The sequence below is a fragment of the Aythya fuligula genome, chromosome 2, assembly GCF_009819795.1.
Source record: "Aythya fuligula isolate bAytFul2 chromosome 2, bAytFul2.pri, whole genome shotgun sequence".
Taxonomy (NCBI): domain Eukaryota; kingdom Metazoa; phylum Chordata; class Aves; order Anseriformes; family Anatidae; genus Aythya; species Aythya fuligula.
The window spans coordinates 106,269,260-106,293,891 of NC_045560.1; the positions used below are offsets into that span (position 1 = coordinate 106,269,260).

At 36.1% G+C, this 24,632-nt stretch overlaps 1 protein-coding gene across 4 annotated transcripts in view; it reads right to left on the reverse strand.

The window, feature by feature from the left end:
• ANKRD12 (ankyrin repeat domain 12) overlaps window positions 1-24,632 on the reverse strand; it is a 63,584-nt gene that overhangs the window by 22,887 nt on the left and 16,065 nt on the right. For 3 of the 4 annotated variants that reach the window (XM_032180754.1, XM_032180752.1, XM_032180753.1), the window contains exons 2-5: window positions 19,568-19,705; window positions 11,552-11,699; window positions 2,011-2,157; window positions 642-839 (exon numbers count right to left, since the gene is read on the reverse strand). In XM_032180754.1, the coding sequence (XP_032036645.1) occupies window positions 642-839; window positions 2,011-2,157; window positions 11,552-11,699; window positions 19,568-19,654 (580 nt within the window). In that variant the 5' untranslated portion in view covers window positions 19,655-19,705. Of the gene's footprint in view, window positions 1-641; window positions 840-2,010; window positions 2,158-11,551; window positions 11,700-12,947; window positions 13,054-19,567; window positions 19,706-24,632 lie in introns of those variants that run through there. The other variant, XM_032180755.1, reaches the window with a different exon arrangement.

Here is a 24,632-nt window from a genome sequence, read left to right on the forward strand (position 1 = left end):
AGCAGGTCCAGAGGAGGGCCACAAGGATGATCAGAGCTGAAGCACCTCTCCTATGAAGAAAGGCTGGGAGAGCTGGGGATGTTCAGCCTGGAGAAGGCTCTGGGATGACCTCACTGCAGCCTTTCAATACTTTAAATGGGCATATAAGAAAGATGGAGGGCAACTTTTTGCTCAGGCAGAAATGACGCGACAAGAGGGAATAGCTTTAAACCAAAGAGGGAAGATTTAGATTAGCATTAGGAGGAAGTTTTTCACTCAGAGCATGGTGAGGCACTGGCACAGGTTGCCCAGAGAAGCTGTGGGTGCCCCATCCCTGGAGGTGTTCAAGGCCAGGCTGGATGGGGCTTTGGGCATCCTGATCTAGTGGGAGGTGTCCCTGCCCATGGCAGGAGAGTTGGAACTGGGTGGTATTTAAGGTCCCTTCCAACCCAGACCACTCTGTGATTTGATTCTATGAAACATGATACTATGTACCAGTGTCTAAGCCCAATCATTTTCTTCAAAAAAGAAATCTGAAAAACTCCAATTAATTTTAAATTATATTTTTTCATTTAAATATAGCACAAAGTGAACTAAAACCTGTTAACAACATCAGTATTAATTTTGAATTCATGCAGTTAAGCAAGCATGTATCAACTTACCTGCAAAATCTTTTACATTCACATTTGCACCTAAACTGATTAGTTCTTTAACTTGTTTAACATCCCCTCTAATTGCTGCCATATGTAAAGGAGTTTCCCCTCGTTCATTTCTTTTGTTAACTTTGTCTTTTTGTCTTGAAGAGGAAGTTGGAGTTTTCTTCTGTGCTGGTGTTTGTAAGGAATGATTTAAGTTGGAATCTACAAAATAAATTTTTAAATGGTCATTACAAGTTATGTAACAGTATTTTTACTTCATTATAATGCTTGTATGAAAAGATGATAATTATCAGTGAATAATTAAATAAAGGACGTGTTTGACACTTCACGTGTATTAACACAACACCTATTTGCAATATAAAAATGGTGTTTTACAAAGTCTTACTGTTTTTAAAATAGTTTTCAAGAACGGACAAATTCTATCCAAACTACAAAGTTGACATACTCTGGCATAAATTGTTCTTAAACAAGACAAAGCATCACCATGCAGATTAGTCTCTACTCTGCTTCTCTCTTCCTCTGGTATATGTCATCTAGATCTTTAGTGCAAGGCCAGTTTAAGGAATTACTAGCTGTGTGTTGCACCCTGCACTTCCTTAGCTGTGCCAACACAATTACTTTGGGGGGTGGGGAGGTGGGTAGTGAACTAAAATTTCCTCAGAAAATTTTCAAAAACGAAAAAAGAAGCTTTAATAACACATGACAGGGAGCTACGGACTATCCGTCTGGTTATTTTCACCTTCATGATTCCTTAGGTTTAATTTCTCAAAGAACACACGCCTATGAGACAGAGACTCCAGTGTTTTATATATGAGGCAGACTTCCCTAGTATGAGAGAATAAACAATATCCCTTTTTCCTCCTAAATTATTTGAGAGTCTCAAGAGCTTTTTAAAAGATACTTCCTCCTTCCATGAAATTGTCTTGCCTTTCTCTACACAGATTTAAACACAGCAGGATACCGCTAACCAATACCAAATTCTTAAATAAATGCAGACATTCACTTTTAAAAAATGCAGATTTTGTAAAAACACATTTTTACAAACAAAAACACATTTATAAAAACAAGATTTTTTTTTTTTAAATACAGCTGGAGCAAGGATAGTTTGAAGTTCTGAGTTAAAAACAAGGCATCTCTCATTAAAGAGGGTGTCCCCCCCCCTTTAAATCCTAAGAAGTTGAATCATTTTCCTACTAAATGGAAATCCCACTCCAAAATAGAGACAATGAGACTGTACTTAAACTCCATAAAAAAGTAGCACTTCAGTTTAAATAAGTGCATGGAACAGTGTCTGAGAGGTAAAAAATAAAAATAAAAAAAAAATAAAAAAAAAATGGCAGGAAGAAGAAAACTGTTAGCTATGTAAGATCACCTGGACTGTTGTCTCTTGCTGTCATCTGCATGAGAAGTGCCATCTGCTTGCGCTCTGACAGAGGATAACCAAAAAGGATGCTAACTGGTGCTGATTTCTTGTTTGCAGCATCCTTCTTCGCTTTCTTTTTCTCTGGACCTTCCTTCTCTGGAAATATGAACATTGTAAGGCTCAAATTGCTATTCTGCTATAAACTTTTTCTAGAAGTAAAACCGTATTTTCAAGGTACGTGAATGGTGATTGATGACAGAAGATAAACAGAAATTGCATCTCTAATTTGCTGCATTTGCATTAATTTTGGTTACCTTTTATATTATATTAGGCTAAAAGCTACCGAGTTGAACTACTCAGAGCTGTAAGAAGGAGTACTAAAAATTCTGAAAGATAGAAAACCTGTTCCACCTTGCAGTAAGACTCACAATTTCAAACCTTGGAGAAACAAGTCAGATCCTTAAAAAGTGCTTTAAGATCAGCCAGTTCCCTTCAGCCTCTAATCCAAATTTGCGACTCTTCTCTCAAGACCTCGTGTTAAAAGTTAGGAAAAGACTTCTTAATACAGATATTTGTTAGATAATGGAATACAGGATTTCTTCTCTCATTCTGTTACTTCACCTTAAAAGCACTTTCTTCTTCAAAATTCATACCCTTCCAAAACATACACCTATTTCATATATTTTACATGTATAACTTCTTTTATCAATATTTACTGAAGATATTTGATACTCCACGTCCAACTTTTGAGCCAGGAGCTAAAATTACACATCTGAATACACAGATAATTTCTAAAGCTATCTCAGTACCTAAGAATTCTCACAGATCTCAAGATCAGTTAAGTGCGCTCTGAAATCAGATAAATTTTTAATATATTACAAAATTTCAAAACGAATATTTTATTTGTATAACTTGGAAAATTTGTTTGATCTATATCTTCCATCCTTTTCAAACATTCTTCCTTCATTTTATTATACCAATATTTCCTAAACCAAACACAAGCATTCACCTTGAAATATAACAGAAAACAACCGATTTGTGATGTAGTGACTAAATTGCTTTTAACTGGAACAATCTTTAATGATCTCAATATCAGACAAGTACAAACTTCCCATATATCATATTTCTTTTCCTACAACTATTTTCCATACACCTCCCTACCTTGTAACTATATTTTCCGGAGATGTAATAGCTTGCATTTATGCATAGTGAAGACCATTCACTTCCTGTTATTATCTCAGCTTTCCAGAAAATTGTTCTTTTTTTGTCTGAGAAAGTTCTTGTCAAATTTAGCATTTTCTATTTTGTAAGTAGCTTAATATTACATGTTAGATATGTAACATCTACCTTTTTCTTCAGCCCCTAAGGTTACTGCTTGAAAGTAAACATCCTTGGTTATTTCAAATTAAACTTTTTGAAAGCAGTACAAAAAAAAAATATTTAATTGATACTACCAAAAAGGAACAGCCTGTTTTCTAAAATAGGCTTAAATTAACAGAACATCTCAAAATTCTGAGCAAATACTTCCCTTGGTTCCCTTCCCTAGAAGCCCAGGGTCATCATGAGATTCTAATTCTGCCGCACCCTCTCCTTTTGGTAGATTCCCTGCCTTCCACGTTCCTGACATACCTTGAAACAGTCAGACATTGCTCTGCACCCTACAGTCATGGGAAACCCCAATTCACCCTCCAGACTAGACTACTGAGCACAGAGATAAGGGAAGGATTCAAGAAGGAGGAAGGTCGTCTGTTGGCTGCTTTCTCCTCTGTGACTAGCTGACATGCTAAGCCATAAACTTTGCTTCATGTTGTTGCTTGAGATCTAAAAATTACAATCAAGAACATGTAATAAGAGAAAGGGGAAAAAACGCTGGACTGATGAGCTGGGTTTGACTCTATGAAAATGCTAAAATTTGGTCAGGGATTGTTACTGTTAGTAAAATAAGCTTGGTTGCCACACTGATGACTTTAGTTCTTTGTGCAGCACCTTCTCACATCTTACCCTTACTGTAATCAATTATCATCTGATGAGGCACTGCTCATCCAGTTTTAGTTAACCTTAGTATTTGGGGACATATTAAAAAAACATGGAAAGTGCAGTTAAGGTACAGTTGGAGGGGAGGGGATGGATTTTATTTCATCACTGTCCTTGTGATTATATTGATCTTCCAGTTTCCTTTCCAACATCTCAACCTCAAAGCACCCGTAAGATAAAAGCTTCATTAAAAATCTGCTATCTGCAGAAGATGAAAATCTCAAAAGACTCCACTGAGGCAAACTTCACTTCACTGCAAACTTTCTGCAGAGGAGCAAAAATTAATAAAAATTACAAGTAAGAAGCTTAAGTCCCACTGAAGTTCCTAAGCATGTACCATTCCACATTTCATTAATCCCCAAACTGACCTTTTTTATCTTTTGATATTCTCTACTTGTTTCCAGCCCTCTCTCCGGGCCCCTCCTCATTTCATTCATTTCCTCTTAACTCATTTTCTGCCTTCCTAGCCCTCTCTAAATCTCACCTTCTAGGTTTGCTTATATACAAAGGCTCCAGTAGCGCAATGTTCTAAAGGCACAGAAAGCCATGCAACCAGTGTACATTTTCAATTCCATACTGACCAAATAAGAAATATATGCTTTTACAGACTGAACAATTATAATAAGATTATTTTAAGAATGGAAAGGAGCAGACATACATATAAAACCTACAAATTTATCCATGTTTAAAAAGGAAACAGGGAGATCCCTTTTACATATGTAATTGTTGAGATTTTTCTGAACTGCATGCATCTCACACTTCTGAACATCTAAAAATACATACGATGTCTAAATCAAGCCTGCTTCCCTGTTTGTAGAAAGTCTGCATATAGGAAAACCTAAAGAAAACCTACAATGAAATTTTACTTTCAGCTTTTCAATGCGATTATGCTGTTCTCTCTCCGAGGAGAGCATACTCTGTAACCTTCATTGGCTAATTTAGTATTTCCAACAAAACAACATATTTCAGTTTGTCTGGCACGATTTGCTGTTTCTTAGTTTATGCTATTTACCACTTATGATTCTTTTTCACAACAAAACAAAACAAAACACACATTCATTTGCATTCTGAATCATTCATAACAATTTTATAACTATATTCAGCTTGGGAAAACAATACATCCAAATGATAGCGTGGGTTTTGTTTGTTTATACTTTTATTTTTTTAAAATCATTTTACTAGAAATACCTATTAAGCATATGAGTGAAATTCAATCATGTATCATGTTTAGTGTTGTGAAACAACACCGAAGTCCTACCCAATATTCCAAAGCTTTTCACTGGTGCAATAGTGTTTACAGAGCATTTCTAGGTCTTACCAATTGCTCTCACCAAGTAGATGCTGGACTACGTATGGATTTTCAGAAAATCTGAACAGATCAATACACAAAATGAGTATGACCAACAATAAAGCAAAAAAAAAAAAAAAAAAAAAAAAAAAAAGTGTCTTGGGACTACAGCAGGTGCACCTAATAATCCATTTACTGGAGTACATCCGCAAAGAAGCTAGTAATTTTTCCCCAACTCCAGTTCTCAGGCATATGGCCTAGATTTAAACTAGAGGATAAAAACAAAACAAAACAAAACACAGAACAAATGTGTGGAAGGAATCGAAGGGGAAATAGTAGGGCATATAAAAGAGAAATTTAGATAAACTAAAAAAAAAAAGACTACTTTTTTGATCCAAGAAAAACAACTCTACAACTGCTGATAAAGACGTTATACAAAGCCACAGAAAAATCTTACAAATGATTGGGAACTCCCATTGCGCTTATTGCACAATAGATTATTTGTTTTCACTGCCCCAAGATTATCATCACACTACACTTCATTTAGCAGGAAAAAGACTAACTTAACAATCTAAAGCCTTGGCTATTTAATTATTCTTTATCTGGTGTTAAACAAAAAACTTTTCACAGCCATGTTCTTGATGTCCATACAATTTGAACGGTAATAACTTCCTTAATATAGAGATAATATCAGTTTGAGAAATTAAGGTCATACAAAATTTCACTTATAAAACTGTTGAAGTCAATTTTTAAAAAGTTTTTTTTTTTTTTTTTTTTAAGTTTTGAATATTTTGTTTTCAATGTCTATGAAGTGCAAATATCTTCTTTCATATTCACTTTCTTGTCACTTTTTGATATTCTTCAGCAGTTAGGACATCAGGGAATTTCTTACATGTTATTAACTACAATCCAAACTCTTCATATGGATCCATGTTTGATTTTCTTTATTAAACAGCCTTCATAATATGCAACTAAATCTATTTGGACAACATTCCTTGTAATATTTTCCTTTTGCAGTGTAAGTTTTCCACATAACACTTAAAAAAAAAAAAAGTTCAAAAATAGGTATGTGAAACAGTGCTATAACTGCATGTAAGCACTTATTTTTATATAAATTAATGAAATTCACTCACACTTTTGAAATGTACCGGCAGCAAAAACATCATCAGCAATTACTTTAAGAGAAAGTATGCTTCACAGATAATGTCCCAAGACAACTGATAATGTACCTGTTTGTTTTGGATTTGGATAAGTTACAAACACTGGATCAACTTATTTCTAAGTGGTTTAGGAAAATAAGTTGGTAAATAAAATTACATATGGATTCCTCAAAACAAATCATGCCAAACTGACAGAGTATATCATTTTGTAAAATAATCACTTTGGTGGATAAAGGAAAAAGCAAACAGAGCAAATTCCAACTTCAGGGCTTGTTCCAATTCTACTTTTACATCGAACTCCTGTCAGTGCAAATTATAAGGAAAAACTGCACCAAGAAATAGGACCACATGAAACTAAAATATAAACTGCTTGACATAAAATAATCACGTCTACAGAAGCTAAATCATTAAGTGATGTAGACCAAGACACTAATATCCTTATTACTGGCAACAGTAGAAGACAGGTCATGGTGATCAAATCTGCAGATGAAGTTATTATTTTTAAGAGAAACACATCAAGATTGACTGCTGCTTCCTACACTCAGTTAAAGACTAGAACGTGATGCAGGGAACTTGTTGTATACTGTACACTTTAGAGAAATTTAAGGTACTGTTGTGATGCTTAATTAAGTTAATAGCAGATATTTACTGAAACTTATATACACATGCACAAAGACACATCTACTTTCCTGTCTCTGGCTCATACATTAGGTAAAGAAACTTGTCACGGTTTTAACAGCTGAAATCCAGCAAGTAGTACCACAGTTGTCCAAACAGCCCTTTTAGCAGCCCCACTAGCCTGTCTATAGGAAGCACACATATATGCACTGTTAGGATGAGGTACACATGGAACAGTCTTCTCTGGATATCTATTACATGCTAGAAGAAATGACTGTGCTATGCTTGGACTATGTTAAAGGCAGGAATTGCTGAGGTCAGATAACAAAACCAAGGTATTACTACAAACAGGAAATCTGGAAGATGTTATTTCCAAGGAAAGTGACAAATTGGTGTGTAACTGTAACTCTTACTGTTCTTTGTGAATAATCAACTATGTAACAAGATTAAAAAATGCCTATGCTTAAAATTCCTATACTTACCTTCACCATGAAAATATTTTTCCAATCTGCAGTTACATGTAATTATATAGAGAAACACAAATTTGTTTCTTCAGATTAATAAGGTGGTGCAAGCAAACAAACTTGTCCTTTAAAATAGTAGCACTTGTGTGCTGTGTTCTCACTCAGATAATCTATCACAAAAATGAATTATTTAAGAATAAGCAAATCAATTAAATTACTGAAATTTAAAGAATGCTATTTAAGTACTCTAAATAAGTAGTCTTTCATGCAAATGGTGATTTTGGATTGGGAAACTTCAAATCAGGGAACTTATTAAAAAAAGTTACGAAAAATGTTTCTTGTTCCACCATCAATTCCACCAGTCTTATGCAAATCTTAAATGTAAAATCCTCCATAAGGTTATGGGAAATTAACTTCAATAAAGGTTAAAGCTACACTGCAATTAAATTTGACACACACACACAAATATATATAGCATTAGCTTTTTATGGTTGCTCTTGATCAAAGAATGGGGATGTTGTAACAGAGATTTCAGCTTAGGATAAGCATCCAAACAAGGACAGCACACGCAAGCCAGATCTGCTCAAACAAATAACAGCAGTATAATAGACACACACCTGCACAATAAAAGAAAGTAAGAATAGGGTTCTGTTGATTAAAAATTGGCACACAGTGCCATTCCAGGTGCTGGAGCTGTCCCATAACAGATCTCCCACAGCTCATGTTACAAATCAGCTTAAATCTGCAGACTTAGCTACCGCAGGCATCTCAGCTGGCATTGCATGCCTACATTTAATCAACAGGATTAGGTCCTAGCCAGTATGAAATTATTAAGAAAGGAACCTACAAGCTCGATATGAAAATATTTTTCATTAATTTAATGCAGCAGTTTCTTAGGCAAAAGCTAATACAACTAATTTAAATGCAAATCTAAATAAACAGCAAGACTAAGCATTGCTCTAGACTCTTACGGGACACTACAAATGCAGTTTGTTTTCAGACTTCCCAAAACTGACTGGACTTAACATTCACTTTATAACAGCTTAGTAGGAATCAATTTTTTAAAATACATTTCCAAGTGAAGTTAACATCCTTTTGGATGTCCATGTTTATCATCACTTATATAGTTTCTTGACAATAGCTGAATGAAAAGAAAAAAACAAAACACAACAAAACACCAAACACAAAACCAAAAACCATACCACAAGAAACCAAAAATACCAGGAAGAAGAAGCAATAGGTGGAATTTAGGGGTAGGGAGAGAGGCTGAAGCTGGTGAGAGAAACATGTCACAAGAGGCAGCATTTCAATCCAAAGGAGAGAAACCGGATAAAAATTAGTATTTGTCATATAAAGGTGATTAAAAAAAATATAAATAAAAAATCTTAGTTTATGTATACATATTCTGGAAATAGAACTGAGACAAGTCCAATGACGTAGTGCTCTAAAAATAAGATATTCCCATTTTTCCAGTAACTCATTTACCTTCCTAAATAGGATGGAACCCAATTACCATGGGGTTTCTATCATCAGCTAGCAACCCTATCATGTGTCTTGGAGATAAACCATTTATTATGAACAGTTGTTCACTAAATTAGAACTCTTACCCTAAATTTACTTTTCATGGCACTCCTTGATTTTTGTTCACCCAGAGATGTTTTTAGATGACGCCAAGTCTTTAAAAACATTTGGAAAGCAAACTCAATGGTATTTTATTGATTACAGATAAACTATTTAGCAAACTAGTGAGAACATTTTTACTATACTTAACTCTGAAAAAAATATATTGGAAGTCAATTAAAAGTAAAACAACAAGGAAAGGATAAAATACATCCTGGAACTATAATGGACAGGGTGAAGAATGCAGTAGTTCCACAATTTTTCTGAACTTTTCTTATTATGAATTGTGTACATAACCTCTGATTATCTTCCGTAGACTGCTTCTACAGATTTTCAACATGTACCAAAAGAAAACAGAATCCTGCCCCCCATTTTTTTTTTTTTTTTTTTTAATAAAACAACACCCCTTTCATCCCCCCAAACCACTAGTACTACTAGCTAACAAGAAGCATTTCATCCCCTCTTCTTGATTCTATGTCTGGTCACTCTGTCACCTCCAAAACTTTTTTCCTTCCCAAATAATATTTGCCATTTTCTGTACTTAGTTAGCAAGGAGACACTTCTGCCAGAGGTAAGAGTTCAGTAGCTTGGCAGCAATATATAAGTGGTTAATGCTCACTGGTCTAAGCCAATTCGTTAGGTACAGAATCATCACAACGAGAACTGTTCTTTGTTGTTGTTTATTTGGTTTTGGTCCCAGTAATGGTCCCAGCCTCTATGGCCTTTGGAAAGCCTAGGTACCAAGTTCCTCACCTGTGAAACAGGATAGTTATCTTGCCCTCCTTCCTCAGCAGTAATGCACACAGAAGTTTGCAACATGTCAACAATGAATCAGACAATAAGCACTGATGTTTGCTACACAATAATTAAGAGTTATGTGCCTTCCATTGTTCTGTAAAGTATTTCTTGCCCCTACTTGAACCGTTTCCATCATCCCTCTGCTACAACTTAAAAAGGTTTTGTAGTGTATGCACTGCACTGTCTGTGCTTGTCTAGACAGCTAGACTAATCCATCTTGTTTGCAGCAACTGTGACAATAGATGCTAGAGCAAGAGAAAACACAAAATTTTACATTACCTTACAAGATGTTGTGACAATGAATTAAAGTTGATGGAGATGGTGAGAAATGACAAAAGATTTCCAACACAGAACACATTAAATAAGTGCTAAAGACTATTTCTAAATACATTTAATTCCACTACAAAAAAACAGTTATGGTATAACACCAAACAATAAAATCAACAAAGCAAATGCTGGGAGCGTACATATATAACTTACACATGGTCTTTTCAGAATCAAGTGGTATTATGAATAGGATACGACTGTAGAATTCTGTAAACACACTGAAAACTGAGCTTTAAATCCAAAAGTTCTGGTTTGCAATGCAACTATTTCAAATTTGGATTTTATACCACGTTCTCTTTACATTAACAAAAATATGTTTGTAACATCCAAGAATCAAATTGTCTGCAATAAATCAATCCTGGACAAAAAGTATGTACGTATTTAGGTACATAACTAGAATTAAATACAAGTATGTTAATTAATTAACTTTTCTGAAAAAAAAAATGTGTTAAGTACTATATGAGAAACTGTCAGACTGAACCGGTGAGAAATCTGGGGAGCAGACTTTCTGGTGACCATCCAGAAGTCTTGGATACTGTCTTGCTGGCAACATAACTATTACTGGACTACTGCATATACTTAATTAGGTTAATTATACTCTTGGAATGACATTTAGATTCCTCCATCTTGATTCGAAAAGAGCCATGTTAAGAATGATATTTTGAAGTCTTCAAATCAGTTGTAATAGAATATGCTTAAGTCAGGAAAAACTACCAGCCTGTGCAGAAAAGGCATCCTGAACAGATCAGAGGAGCTCAAACTGAAAGAAGTTTGTTCTCCATAGCTAGTTCAGTTAGTTCCATAACCTTAGCAACTTTTATATATAGGACAGAGCACTCCCCATCTTCCCCCCCACCAACAACAGGCTACGAAAGGCTAAGATCTGTGCCACAAATCAAGGCACTTATACATCTTTCCATCAGTTTACTTGCTTTAGCAAATGGACCTCTAGAGATGACCATGAAAATAAAGACTTAATGACTAAAATGGAAGCAAAAGAACAAGGTTAGGAAAGATCTGGAAAATGTAGATAAACTACGATGGCATGCTAGCTTTTGGTAACATCTGATAGGATGAAAGCCTATCAGACCGAGATGCAACAATCAGAAGCAAGCAAGCAACGTTTATACTTAGTATCCTTTTTAGAGGGAAAAATCAATGTAAAAACATAATATACAATTAATTAAAATAGGATGTATTTTACCAACAAATAATTAGTTAAGGAAATAAAAAGGTTCTACCTGTGTCTGAATTGCGATCTTCATTTCTGGATGGACTAATAGTAAAAGGAAGTTTACGTTTCATGGAAGACTTTTCTTTCATCTCCTTCCCCACATCACTCCTATCCACTTTTGGAGTTTTGCTGTAGGATGCAATCTTGTCCTTGCTCTAATATAAATAAAAAGTATACTAAGTAATTTTTGCATAAAGCAGGAGAGTCTCATAACGTATACAGACTGAAAAGACTGCTATGTGAGAGCGTATGTGCAAGTACTTGTATCATTACATAGTAGCTCATTCAAAACCTTTTAAGGTAACCTTACTGAAAATAATCAATAGCATTTCTTTCCCTTTAAAGTGAGAATCTTCTGTGTTATATCTACTTCCAGGTACATCACTGTAGAACTGTTGTTTGCTACTTGAGCCTTCATTAATGGTCAAAGGAACAACACCAACTGGACAAGACTTTGCTAAGTCTCAGAACCTTTAATGACCACGCCAATTTGTTTCTCTGACTATAGCACAATAATCACATTAACAGTACGTTAAAAGCCCACACTGCCGTTCAGACTGAACAATAACACAATAACAAAACCCCCTAAGAACCTTCCCCTGCCTCCTCCCCATCCCCAAACCCATCCATACAGAGAGCTTCCCTTCCATTTCAACAGGGATAGTTAGTGCATCATCTTCTGAAGCAAAATTTCCCCAGAACATAGATAATCTATACTGAAATTTTATTTAACTGGTATGAAATTCATGAAAAAATAGGTACAATTTGGAATTTTTAGGTGCATAAATCTAGTATTTTTGCTTATAAGACATTTTACAACAAACAGAGAAAAACGGGATGGACTCAATAACTTACGATCAATTGTTTGATAATCTAGGAGCTTGAAGTATGGAAAAGGCAGCAAGTTAGTAAGATGAATGCTTAAAAGATCCCTCTGCAAAGCCCAACATTTTTGCATACCAATCAAGAGCCAATGCAGAGAAATGACATTTTCTCTTCATTATGTGCTGTAGAGGTACATTATTCAGTTACCCCAACTCCACAGCTCTGTATTATTCAACAGCTGATTGAGTGAAAACACTAGTAGATTCATCTTCTAAAGGTAGAAGAGGAACATACACTTACTTGCCAATCAGCGCAAAACTAAAGGCTGTTCCTTCGTGCTTTTGAAGCAAGAAGTTAAAAGATTTATTCTGATTAGAGGAAACTAGCAAGCAACGCCAAGCAAAGGCACTCAAGAGCACTCATCCTCTATTTTAAAACATAGGCAGGTAAGAAGGGTAGCTTGATTATATCATCTGATGCTCCGAGTTTAAACTGTCGCCTAGAGGACAGGCAGCAATGATTACAAAGAGAACCCACAAACATCCCCCCTACGTGGTTCAGACAACAGATGTCCGTACCAGGGAAGTCACAAAGAAGGGTAGGAATCAGTCTATTTAAGGAGAATTCCTGAAGTAGCGGGCTGATGCCCCCAGAGAAACCTATAGTCAGTCCAAGTTTGGAAACCTGGAAAAAAAAAGCAAAAAATACACCCCTTACCCATCTCTCCCCCCAGACCAGAACAAGCCAAAACAGAAAATAGAACCCACATACCAAAACCACCCGTCTCCAAAACCCCAAAGAAAGCGAACACCTCCCCAGGCCTTTTCCTTAAATGCTAGAAGAAAATCTAGAAAACCCTAAGATTCCCCTGAGCTCTTGGTAGGTAAAATGTGAATGTTATTACCTTTAAATGAAGCTAACCAATCTAACAGAACTGATCATTAATGTCTGCAAACACACATATCCATTGACAAGGACAGACCCAAACTACATTAAGTCCACTCTGAGCTCTTCTACTAAAGTCTTCCACTTCTGCCCAGTCTCACCAGGAGCATTCTTTCCTTGTGCAAACAGCTCAATCCAGTTATTTCTCATACATACCTATAAGAATCTCCCACAGCATGATAGAATGGCATTACATTTTTATTGCTGTCTTTAGGATATTATCTTACATTAGGTACAAGGCAAAAGAAAGCATCAGTTAAGGTTTGTAAACAAGAAACACTCAAATAACTGGTTTAACTTTGTTTTGTAGAAAAAAGACAAGCCTTTCCCAATTGGAAATCCTTAAAAAGCAACATTTTTTTTGAACTGGTTAGTTCTAAAACTAATTAGCAGGTGTTTAAAGAAGCACAAGCTGCTAAAATAATTTGATAACTTTGCATTTATTCCTGTGTACATGCATTATGTGAAACCTGATTGGCACACTACTTTTGTTTTTGTTTTGTTAATCACTGAATATTCATTTGTATGATTATCTACTTAAAAGGAGAGTGTGCTCAAAATGTATACTTTCAGACAAATAAAAATGCAATGAAGTGAAAGAACAGGCTGCACACAATACACAGAAATTACAGGACACATCTTAGAATGAGTATTTTGCTCCTTAGCTATTGTGGAAATAAACATTTATCCTTTTCAAATGAGAAGTATCCTAAAATTTGCACCTCTTTACGTGGTGTTCATTGTATTAAATTTACTTGCTTTGAAAGCAAGCAAGTTTCCCACTCTGTGAGAAATAAAATATATTAAAATGGTATAAAGCAGAGTACTCGATAAAGCTTTAAATCAAGTAAGCTTCCAATAAGAATTTGGCAGTGACCACATACAAACAATAAAGCACACCGAATAGGCTAAAGGGCTACTTAGAGTGTCATGAACAACCAGGGGCTGCCTTTCCAATCCGAAGGATGCAATGAACAAACAGCCTGTTTGAGAAGTCAGTGCCAAACCCAATACTATTTAGTATTTCCAGTGACAACGCTGAAAGAGATGCAATTAGGTATGCAGACAGTATCACGCCTGGGCAAGAGGGAGATGCAAAGATCAATAGCAAATTAAAAATATAATCACTAGCGAATTTGTAGAGCAGTCTTCATTTGATAATAGTTTAAATACAAAACAAAAGGAAAAGAACGGGATAAAAACAAGGTTCTTCAGACTCTTCAAAGACCCCACATTAAAATTCAGATAACTCGTAACAGCCTTCTGGATTCAACTTCAAGTAAAGGAAGGCAAGAGGAGGCAGCACGCCCTGTGGGTTAGAACAGGTACTTCAGCTTAAAGAGCGAGCATTCCCTGTTTCACCTACTCCTGGTCCCACCTACATCTTTTTCAGGGTCCATGCAGGGTTCAAAATTCAGCCTGAATAAGTCTGTTGATTAGCTTCCTGTGATCCACAAATGTAAACTAAAATGAAGCTGACACCTTTCCTTCAGGGGCCTATAATTCAGAACATCTGTGGATTTTCTATGGCAGATCATTCATCTAAACTACCAACTGAATAAAACATTGAATAAAGACATGATAATGTTCAGATCCATAAACTAAAAAAGTGCTCCAAAACAAAATGCATTGCATATTCTCCTTGTCCGCTAGACTTAGAGAACGCTTAATGGCTTTAGACTACAAGAGGCAAGTAAAGGTAATTTACCTTTCCACTCTTTCCAACTGCCCAAGGAGACTGTGGAGTTTCCACCAGTCAAGGCTTCAAAGCAAAGGTCTGGCCAAGATTTGTCAAGAACCGCGTACAGCTTGGTGTGCTCTGGGGCAAATGGATGAACCAGAGCTGCGCATCTCAACATCGAACGCACGCCTCACTGGGAGGTGTAGTAACGAGAAGAATTTTCTACCTCAGCAAAACCATACTGGTGTGCTACCATGAGGCCATTTGTAATCTGTTCCACAGAAACAGTCTCAGGAGGCTAACAAACAGCAGCCTGGACAATCTCTTAATATCCCATTCCAGCTCTATTTTCTGCTATGTCTGCAATCAATGACAATACACAAAAGGAGACAACGCAGTGCCATATAATTTATAATCTAGCAGATGTACGAAACCTCAGTAGAATGAGCATTTCTTTCTGCCTATCAAAAATAATTACATACTGAAGCACGTTCTGCATGGTACTAAAATGGCTTTGGGAATAACTATTGTTGGAGCCTTCTAAGATGAGATTTACTTTTTACAAAGCGAAAATGCATTTCTCCTTTGAACCACAGATCTACCTTTTACTCGCAGACTTTCTGCCATTGAAGATATACATTCAGAAAAATTAAAATTTCCTTATGTTTATAAAATACCTCTTGCAGACACTGAAGGATCTACCTGTTGTACAGTCTTATCAATTTTTATGTTCATAGGGCAAGCAACCAAAATAGAAACACGTACCCTACAGCATATATGCTAGAAACTCGTTTTATTAACATGAATATTACTCCATGCATGTTCTTAAGTTCTCAAAAGAAATAAAAAAAATTAGCTAGTTCACATAGCTATTTACTGGTTATCAGAACAGCATAGTAAATATCAACTTTCACTCAACAAGTATGAAAGATTAAGTCCTGTAGCAACAGTAACTTTAGGACTGTTGAATATAGGAACACCTATAATTAAACTACCTATCTTCCATCCATTTAGTCAGAGAAATTAAGCTCTACAAGTAGTTCAAAAATACTTCTGCACCAACAAACTTGTATTAGTGGACACAGAAGTAAGAAAAAGTTTACATGTCGAAGTGCAGAAGTGGTCCGATTGCACTCTCCTACCAAAATTTGATTTGAAAAGAAAGCCATAGCTACATGAAAAATAGAATGCATTTTTTATACTAAGGACCACTAAAAATTTTTACTTCTGTATTCTTTATACCTGCAGCATCATCACCTCCTTACGGTATTACATTAGGTTAACTAATCTAACTTTTTCATAAGAGGTTCTAATGCTTAAAATACTATTGCTTTTAAATCCATGGTTGCAGATATGTACATATTACATATCTGAATACATATCTTTATCTGCTTTACAGAAATTTCAACCACTTTCTAAGGATACTTCACTTTAAATAATCACTATCCAATTTTGCCTAATCCATCTTCACTTTAGTTTCATGTTTGTGCGATACAATTTTGCCCCTTGATTTACTTTGTTTCTAGCTCAAATTTTAGTGTTACCCTGTTGTCTGTTGAATTTCAAGTCATTTTCCAGGCTGAATCCAAATGATTACATTTTGGCAATATTTTGTCTATTTTTTTCCTAATACAGGAGGAGAAACTGCACATTATTGAAGCGCCAGCTGAACACTACTGCCTATTGCTTGTTCTTCTGTTGAAGAACAGTGTGTGTGTGACTTATGTGACTATTTACTATCTTAATCATATATTCATTTTTTCCTCGAAATAAGGACAAAAGTAACCAAACTGCACTTATGCTAAAAACGTGAACACAGGAAGGTTAACTGCAATGCTTATGAAATTCTGTAACGCTATTGAGGATCTCAGTTTTTCAGCACTATTTATTGTTATTATTGCCGTACAACCCTAAACCAAATCCTACATGAGTCTCAAATTACATCTCAAACAACATGCCAAGGTAGATAGTGAACAAGACTGAATGCAACAAAGGGAGCAGTTTGTCAATTTATTTTTTGGTATCCATGTAATTAGTCCACATAGCCATGTCCTTGGTCAAACTTCCACTTCCTCCTGGGCTTTAAGATGCCAGTGAAGGCTGGATTACTTGGGAAAACTAATCTCAAATATTGAGCAACCCAACGTGTTTGTCCATGCTTCTAATTAGTGCGCTGTACAGTCTTAGCGACATTCATTTCCTTGTTAGAGCAACCAGCTACGGACAAACCACCACCACAACCAAAGTGACAATGGAAATGTTTCATGTGACTACTCAAAATAGGAAGTTAATTTAGTCCTTTCTAAATCGAATGAAAATTTGCCATATTTCCACCTCCCCTACCTGGTGCTTAAATAAAGGACACCGTGTTCAGCTTTCTCTTTCCTGGAAAAATTACTAACTTCATTCATAACAACTACTACCTTTGTACAGCTCTTTTGCCAGAATGTATCTGCATTTCAAAAGCTTACCCAGCTTTTGCAGAGATAGCAGGATATGGGTGTTAAATGGCTCAGCAGAGGGACCGGTTTATAGCGATCAGAGACAGGAGATTACTGCAGAGAAAGATCTCAAGGCAACCAGCAAACACTGAACTGGGCATAAGGGTCACTGCTAAGGCAGCTCCTTTGGCAATGGCTGCAAATTCACCAGCCACTGGCATCATTTTTCTGCTATAGTAGCATGCAACAGGGAGAGGAAAGTCAGAGGTGGGGCATGGAAGAGGAAAGGAGGCCTCAACACTAAACACTTGTTTTGACAAGTTGATTTATTTTTAACTCAGACTGCAGAGCTCTTTGTATGTAAAATTCAGAGCTTATGGATGAAGAAAGTAATTTGAACTATAAAAATATGAACATCTATTTGTATACACATAAACCTATAAATAAACGCATTCCAAGCATTTCAAGCTGTATCTTTAGCATAGAAACAAGAAAATTTAGAACTTGACATATTCCAGAAAACCCACTATTTCTTTTTTGATGCAAGTGAAAAGATGAAAACATACTTTAACCTGTTCTAGATTTTTTTTTTTTAAATTAAAAACACATATAAAACTTGAAAAAAATAAAAATGACACAGGTGGTTTCCTAGAATGAGCAGCCATTGCTTATCAAAGATTTTCAGGTGTCAGAAGTTTTTTTGCCCAGAAATACTGTAGTGTCAAGATGCGAGTTTATTAAGCCAGAAAATATTTGTGTTAGTTAAATAAATCATCTAAAAGCTTTAGAAACTCTAACTTACTTACAAGTAAATACTTAAAAAGGCAGTACTGAATTCTGCTAGATTTCACTGCAATACCCTTTCTGTTCCTCCTGTTTCTACGTCCCACTGATTCCCCCCTCCTTTCCAGTGTTGAATTTCCCAGTATTTCAGTTAACTTGACTATATGCTAAAGAAGAACAAGAAGGAAAATAAATACACATATTTTTTTGTCCCTTTACTATAAGTCAATTTCCTCTCCCCATTTCACTCTAACTTCTTTCTCAGCTATGTAATTTATCACTGTTAGCAGATACCAATACTTTTACCTCACTTTACTGGGACCCATAAAAGAAACTGAGAAGAAGCTAAAAAGTCTAATGTTTTGTATAGATCTTTTTGGAAGACATACAGTTTAAAGCAGATGCTGGATCTTCTATTCTCCTATTTTCTCATCTCCACATGTCTTATACATCAAGTGGTCTTCCAGGAAAGACTTCAACAAAATACTAAGTATGAGCAACACACCATCTCCTTTTCTAAAGGAGATAGATTTAAACATGATTTGGGAGATAAATGGATTCTGTCTCCACAGGGCAACGTACAGCTTAGAATAATATTCTGTATTCTAAGTTATAACTGTTACTATTCATTACAGCTAATTACAGTTGTCCATTTTACAAGTGTACCATGCAGACAAAACTGAGAACTGGGTTATTTATGACTTTCCTCTAGAAGTTAGAAAATGAAAGGATACTTCACATTTATGAACAGACCAGCTTTTAGTACCACTGGACCCTGCATATCCCTTTATTTTCCAGCACTCAAATGTGGATTGTACAGTTTTTAACATGGCTTCACTTGAGTTACTCTCAACCCCTCTACAGCATTTGGCTTTCGAGTCCTCCCAGAGGGGAACAAGTACCTGTGTTACAAAGGATCCTAAGAAACTTGTGTTCGCTCACTGGTCTGCACTGTCACAGGCCTTCAGAAATGTTTCACGTGCTTGTTACGGAGACTAAGACACTGTAAAATTAAATTAAATATGAATCCTTGCTCTTGTGAGTGTATAAAGACTTCATATGATCTAAGATACGGAAATTATGCACTAACTTGCATCAAAAATATCAGCATATCCAGCTTCCTTTTGATCTAACTTGTAAGCTATAACAAAAGGCATAAATTCTGTTCCCTAATTTAATTTAGGCATGAAAGCATGTAAAAAATTGCACTAGATTTTTTTCCTCTGTAGGTAAGATTTCAGACTATAGTTTTTTATTTATTTCTTCCCATTACAGCAACAAAAACTGTGATACAACACATGCTTTTAATTTCACCAAAATGAAAGGAACACGAATATAATTTTATTACCTTTCTTGCAGTTGGTTTTTCCACCATGGTGCTATCACTGTCCGAATTTTCTATTTGAACTGGTTTTGTAGATGCAAATTTGGGCATTTTATAGCTGTTTAGCTAGCTGTATTTTGTATCAGTGGGTTCATCGTGTGTCTGAAAAACAAACAAAACAGCAAAACCAACATTATATAAATATACAAATTAAAGTGTCGTATCAAGACAAATGTTCTTACTGCAGATGGTAGCAGAGCTGAATTGTACTCCAGAAAGTAGACTGACAATAATAGCAGACTTCAAGCATCCTTCTCACTTACAGCTTCCGCCCTGGGGTGAAAACCTAAATGCTAAACAGAAACATGGCTACTGCTGGGGACAGCGTCATTGGAAAATCACAAAGTCACCCGCTGAACTGCCTCATCCTTCCAACCTACGTCTTTGGCAGACTTAAAGCTTTCAGGTATTTGACATCTCATTGCTGCTCACCATGTCACTTTGTTTTATAGGTCATAAGACTGGGAAGATGCACAAAACCATTTCCAGCAACACTATCAACAAAAATTATTTTTCTAGCCAGGGAAACTGAAATATTGTCTACCTAAAATATTTCAGAAAGGCAGTCAAATCTTGGTGACGTGCTATCCATCTGATAGAACAAAAGAGATACATTAGAAGAAAAATCTTTTAAAGGTTAGGCCTGGAAGTAGAAGCCTTAATTCCTGCTATCTAGTGAATCAACCACATAAGCCATCACTAGAGATGTATGTATACAAAACTCAAAGAAGTCTGTGGTGTTTCATCTCTGGGGCACACCGAGTAAGCATCATGACAGTTTCACATAATACGACTTTGATTTTCCCATGTTACTTCTGGTTGCACTCTTCTACTTCAAGACAAGTGAAACATTTTTAATACCTGACAGTGAAAGTCAAGGTCATCCCAAAAACTTATTTCAGGAACATAGAAGAAGACTGCCCTTCACTGCCAGCAGTACACAGTTTAGTGATTTCTAGCATTATTTGTTTATCATCCTTTTAAGAACTACAAAGTTCTTACAACAAATAAAGTAGTTATGATCAATTAAAAATCCAAAATACCCTGTCAACACACCAGAATTTTTACTACACAACCCGTTAGGTACTACAACATGCAAGTTTAGACAGAAAATCTGCAAATGCTATTGATTCTGAGTATCAACCAAGCGAAAATAGCTAAAGTTTCCCTTCATGTTCTACATTTAGGGTAATTGTCAGAGCAGGAGCCAAAACAGGATGAGAATAAGCAGAGCACACTCAGCTCACTACAGTGAATGAGTAAGAGACTGAAAAAGAAAGGCAGACAGATGACATTAGAAAGTTAACCTAAAGAAGTCTGTATCAACAACTTGCATTTGACTCGGGGAAGCTCATGAGCAATCATCTTCAAGTCTCCAAAGGCATGCTGTTGATTTACTCTGCTCTGGCTCGTTAGAAGTCAAGCACATTGCTAAGGCACTGTATGCTCAGGTTCCTCATAAATCCCAAAATCCAGTAAGAGATTTGTGGCTTAGCTGAGACTCAGAAGCCAATTCCCAGCTCTGGGTGAAAACCAAGAGATCTAGACGAAAAACATGGTCTATAGCAAGAACAGTCATAACCAAAAATCCCGAAGTCACTCACTGAACTCATCCGTCTTGCACCTGTAAAAGTGCCTGAGATGAAAAGGTCATGTGAAAATAAAAACTGCATTTGACTTCAGTTTAAAGCTCGTGATGTCATATTTATCTCTTGGAGCTGATGTGTCATGCTACGCACATTTACAAGATCACAGTCTTACTGACTCTTGCAGTAATTTTTATTATTATTATTATTTAAATCTCAACTAGCTTTTGTTTCAGGTGTGAAGTTTCTATTGCTACTTTACAATTAAGATTTTGGGATCATCATGCAGAGAATTTGCTGCTGTTACAGGATCAGGGCCACTGGTTTGGTTTGACACCAGTAACCAGCAGACTAGAGCAGCAGAAACTGCTGGTTTCTCTTTAGTGCACACTAGTCCCGACACCCAAAACTTTTAAGATTCAAACAAATTTCTCCCTCCAAAAGACTTAAACTTATGTGAAATTATCATACAGAATCCTTGGTTGAGATGAATACTGTTGCACACTATAGAGTAACATCTTACTTCCTTATTCTTCCATAGGAGGAAGAGAAGAACAAGAGAGGAAGAAAAGTTCAAAATGCCCAGTCCCAAAGTCAGCAAATTAGGAAATGCCAAACTAAAGTCTGATCCTTCCCTCCCCCTTCCCCTACGCTGAAGTATTTTTCTTTTAACATTAACCACAAGCTTATAAAAAAAACAGGAAGAGCTTAATTAGAAACTCTCACATACAATAACCTGAATCTTGTTTCCACTGTTACATCAATATAAAAAAAATACAATACTGTGAAATTCCTAATATTCTACTTTTGCCCAAGACACAAGAAACAGTAGCGTATTCCCTCACTTCGAGTAGGGTCAATAAGATTTTATCAGTGTCAGTGCTGATATAGAAACAACCATTCATTTTTAACTGACACTGAAACACGTTTATATGCCTGTTTGTTTTCCTTGTTGTTTTTTTTTTTTTTTTTTTTTTTTGTTGCAGAAAGAAAAAAAGGGTTATCAAGTCAACAAAGAGTGTTTTTGAATTAGTTTCCTGTATTTTGCAGGAAACATTTTTTAATGCTAAAATAAGCAACGAGTTAGTACCGTCACAGACAGCTAATACCACGCTGATTACACCACACACGCAGTCCTGCCACTAAAAACAAATATTTCTGTTTTGGTGGGTTTAAAAAAAAAACAACTCCCCTAAAACAAAACAACAAAACCACACACACCACAAATACGCTTTTGCTCAGTTAGCCTCCCCGATCCTACATTTCAGTTGCAACAATTCCCAAGTTGAACTGTGCCCCAGTAAAGGCTTTTGTAAAAATTAAAAAAAAAATAAATAATAACTTCAGCAGCAATGATGCTCATAGACTGAAATTGTCATTCATTGCTTTATTTTGAAAATACAGCAAAACAGCCTGTACGTTCTTCCTGTTACTATTTGGGTACATCATCATGATCACAACTACTTTAAAACCGATCGACAACATGTAAAAACGATGTTTGAATCAAAAACTGTCATTATTTCAATCAATGTATTTCTCATGGCACGTTCAGCCATTTTCTTTCCCTCCTTTCTCTCTGATGCTTGACTCCCTGAAACCACCTCTGCCGCTGCTGAGCTTCTCTTCCTGCACTGCATGGGAACGTGCCTGGCTCTGGCAGCATGGAGCCCACCTCCACCAGCTCCAGGAGGTCGAGCACCAGGCCTTGGCTCCTGCCTCGCTGGATTCACCTGCATTTGGTGAAGGCCAGCTTCTCCTTTGATCAAGAAGAGAAGGCTCCAGGGTGATATCATTGCAGCCTATCACTACCTTAAAGGGGTCTTATAAAAAGACTGGAGAAGGACACTTTACTTGGGTAGATAACAATAGGACAAGGGGGAAGGGTTTTAAAGTAAAAGAAGAGAGATTTAGATTAGAGGTTAGGAAAAAATTCTTCACTCAGAGGGTGGTGAGGCACTGGTACAGGTTGTCCAGAGAAGCTGTGGATGTCCCATCCCTGGAGGTGTCCAAGGCCAGGTTGGATGAGGCTCTGGGCAACCTGATCTAGGGGGTGGCATCCCTGCCTACAGCATAGGGGGTTGGAATAAGGTAAAACAAGGTGATCTTTGAGGTCCCTCCCAACCCAGGCCATTCTATGATCCTATGATCATACAATGGCATGAGGATGACGGAAATGCTTTCACAGTAAATGCAAACTAAAAGTATTCTTTAAATAGACATCAGATGATGTAGTTGTAAATACAACTTTAAAGTTGTATAATCACAGAAATCTAAGTGAATGAAGAAAGCAAGGGTGTTCCTATTTTGTTTACCACATGATCAAAATCCAAAGTGAATTCATTTGGTTCTTGACCCCAGGCTAATCATGATTTGAAGAGAGAAAGGCTTTGGGAGATCACAGAGTTAGTAATCCAGTATGTGATACTAAAGCAGGTTATTAAACCATTCCAACTATCATCCAGACTACAGCTGCATTTTCATTACATGTTTTATATACCAGCTTGCTATTTCACAATTCAAGGGTAAAATACTTTTCAAACACATATCCCAAATACTCCAGAAAAAATAAAAGTACATTTTGTAAAAAGGTAGAGTTGTATCTTTCATGACGTGGCACTACAGTCTAGAAATGTAAGCAAACTACTCAACCTATGATCATGTAGTGGATACTACTGTAAAATCCTAGACTGACGAAGTGACTTCACTAATATTTTTACTTTATTTACATTTGCCTGCAAGGTCAGTGCCATTTTAATTCATGTTCTGAACACAGGCCACAGACATTTGCATTCCCAGTTGAAACATAGAACATTATCAGGTTCTTCTAGGGAAACCTCAATCTCTCTGCGTAGAGTTTCCTTCAGGGGTGTTCCTTAAGGCAGTTACTGGTTTATCAGGAAGCCTCGATGGCCTGTTTCAAATCAGCAGAACCCTAAATTGAAAGTTATACTCTTTACATTTAAATTATTTTCCTTTGTCACAACACTGTCAAAACAAGCAGTTTCATCGCTTTGTCTGACAGACAGGCACAACTGTGCTTTTCTTCTAACAAATGGATCCATTTCATGCTTTTAGTGAAATGTAAAAACTGCTTCCTGCTAAAGAAACTTCCCCACGTATAACAAAGAGTGAGTACTCTGACTTCTTGCTCTTTATATTTGGATGTCTTTCCTGTACATTTGTTATCAGTCAATACCCTGATAACACACCTATTATTCAATAGGTGTGTTCAAATAACACACCTATTATTTGAAATGGTGTGTTAAACTTTTCTCAGTCATTTTTCACTTAAAGCAAGTTAAAATCAATCCTATTTTGTCATTAAAGTAACAAAGGCATTTTTGACAGTTCTACAAAGAGTAATATAAAAAACTAGGATAATGTAATCTAAATACACCAACAAAAATAAGATTTCAAGTAACTAGCTACAGAGAAGGATGGTT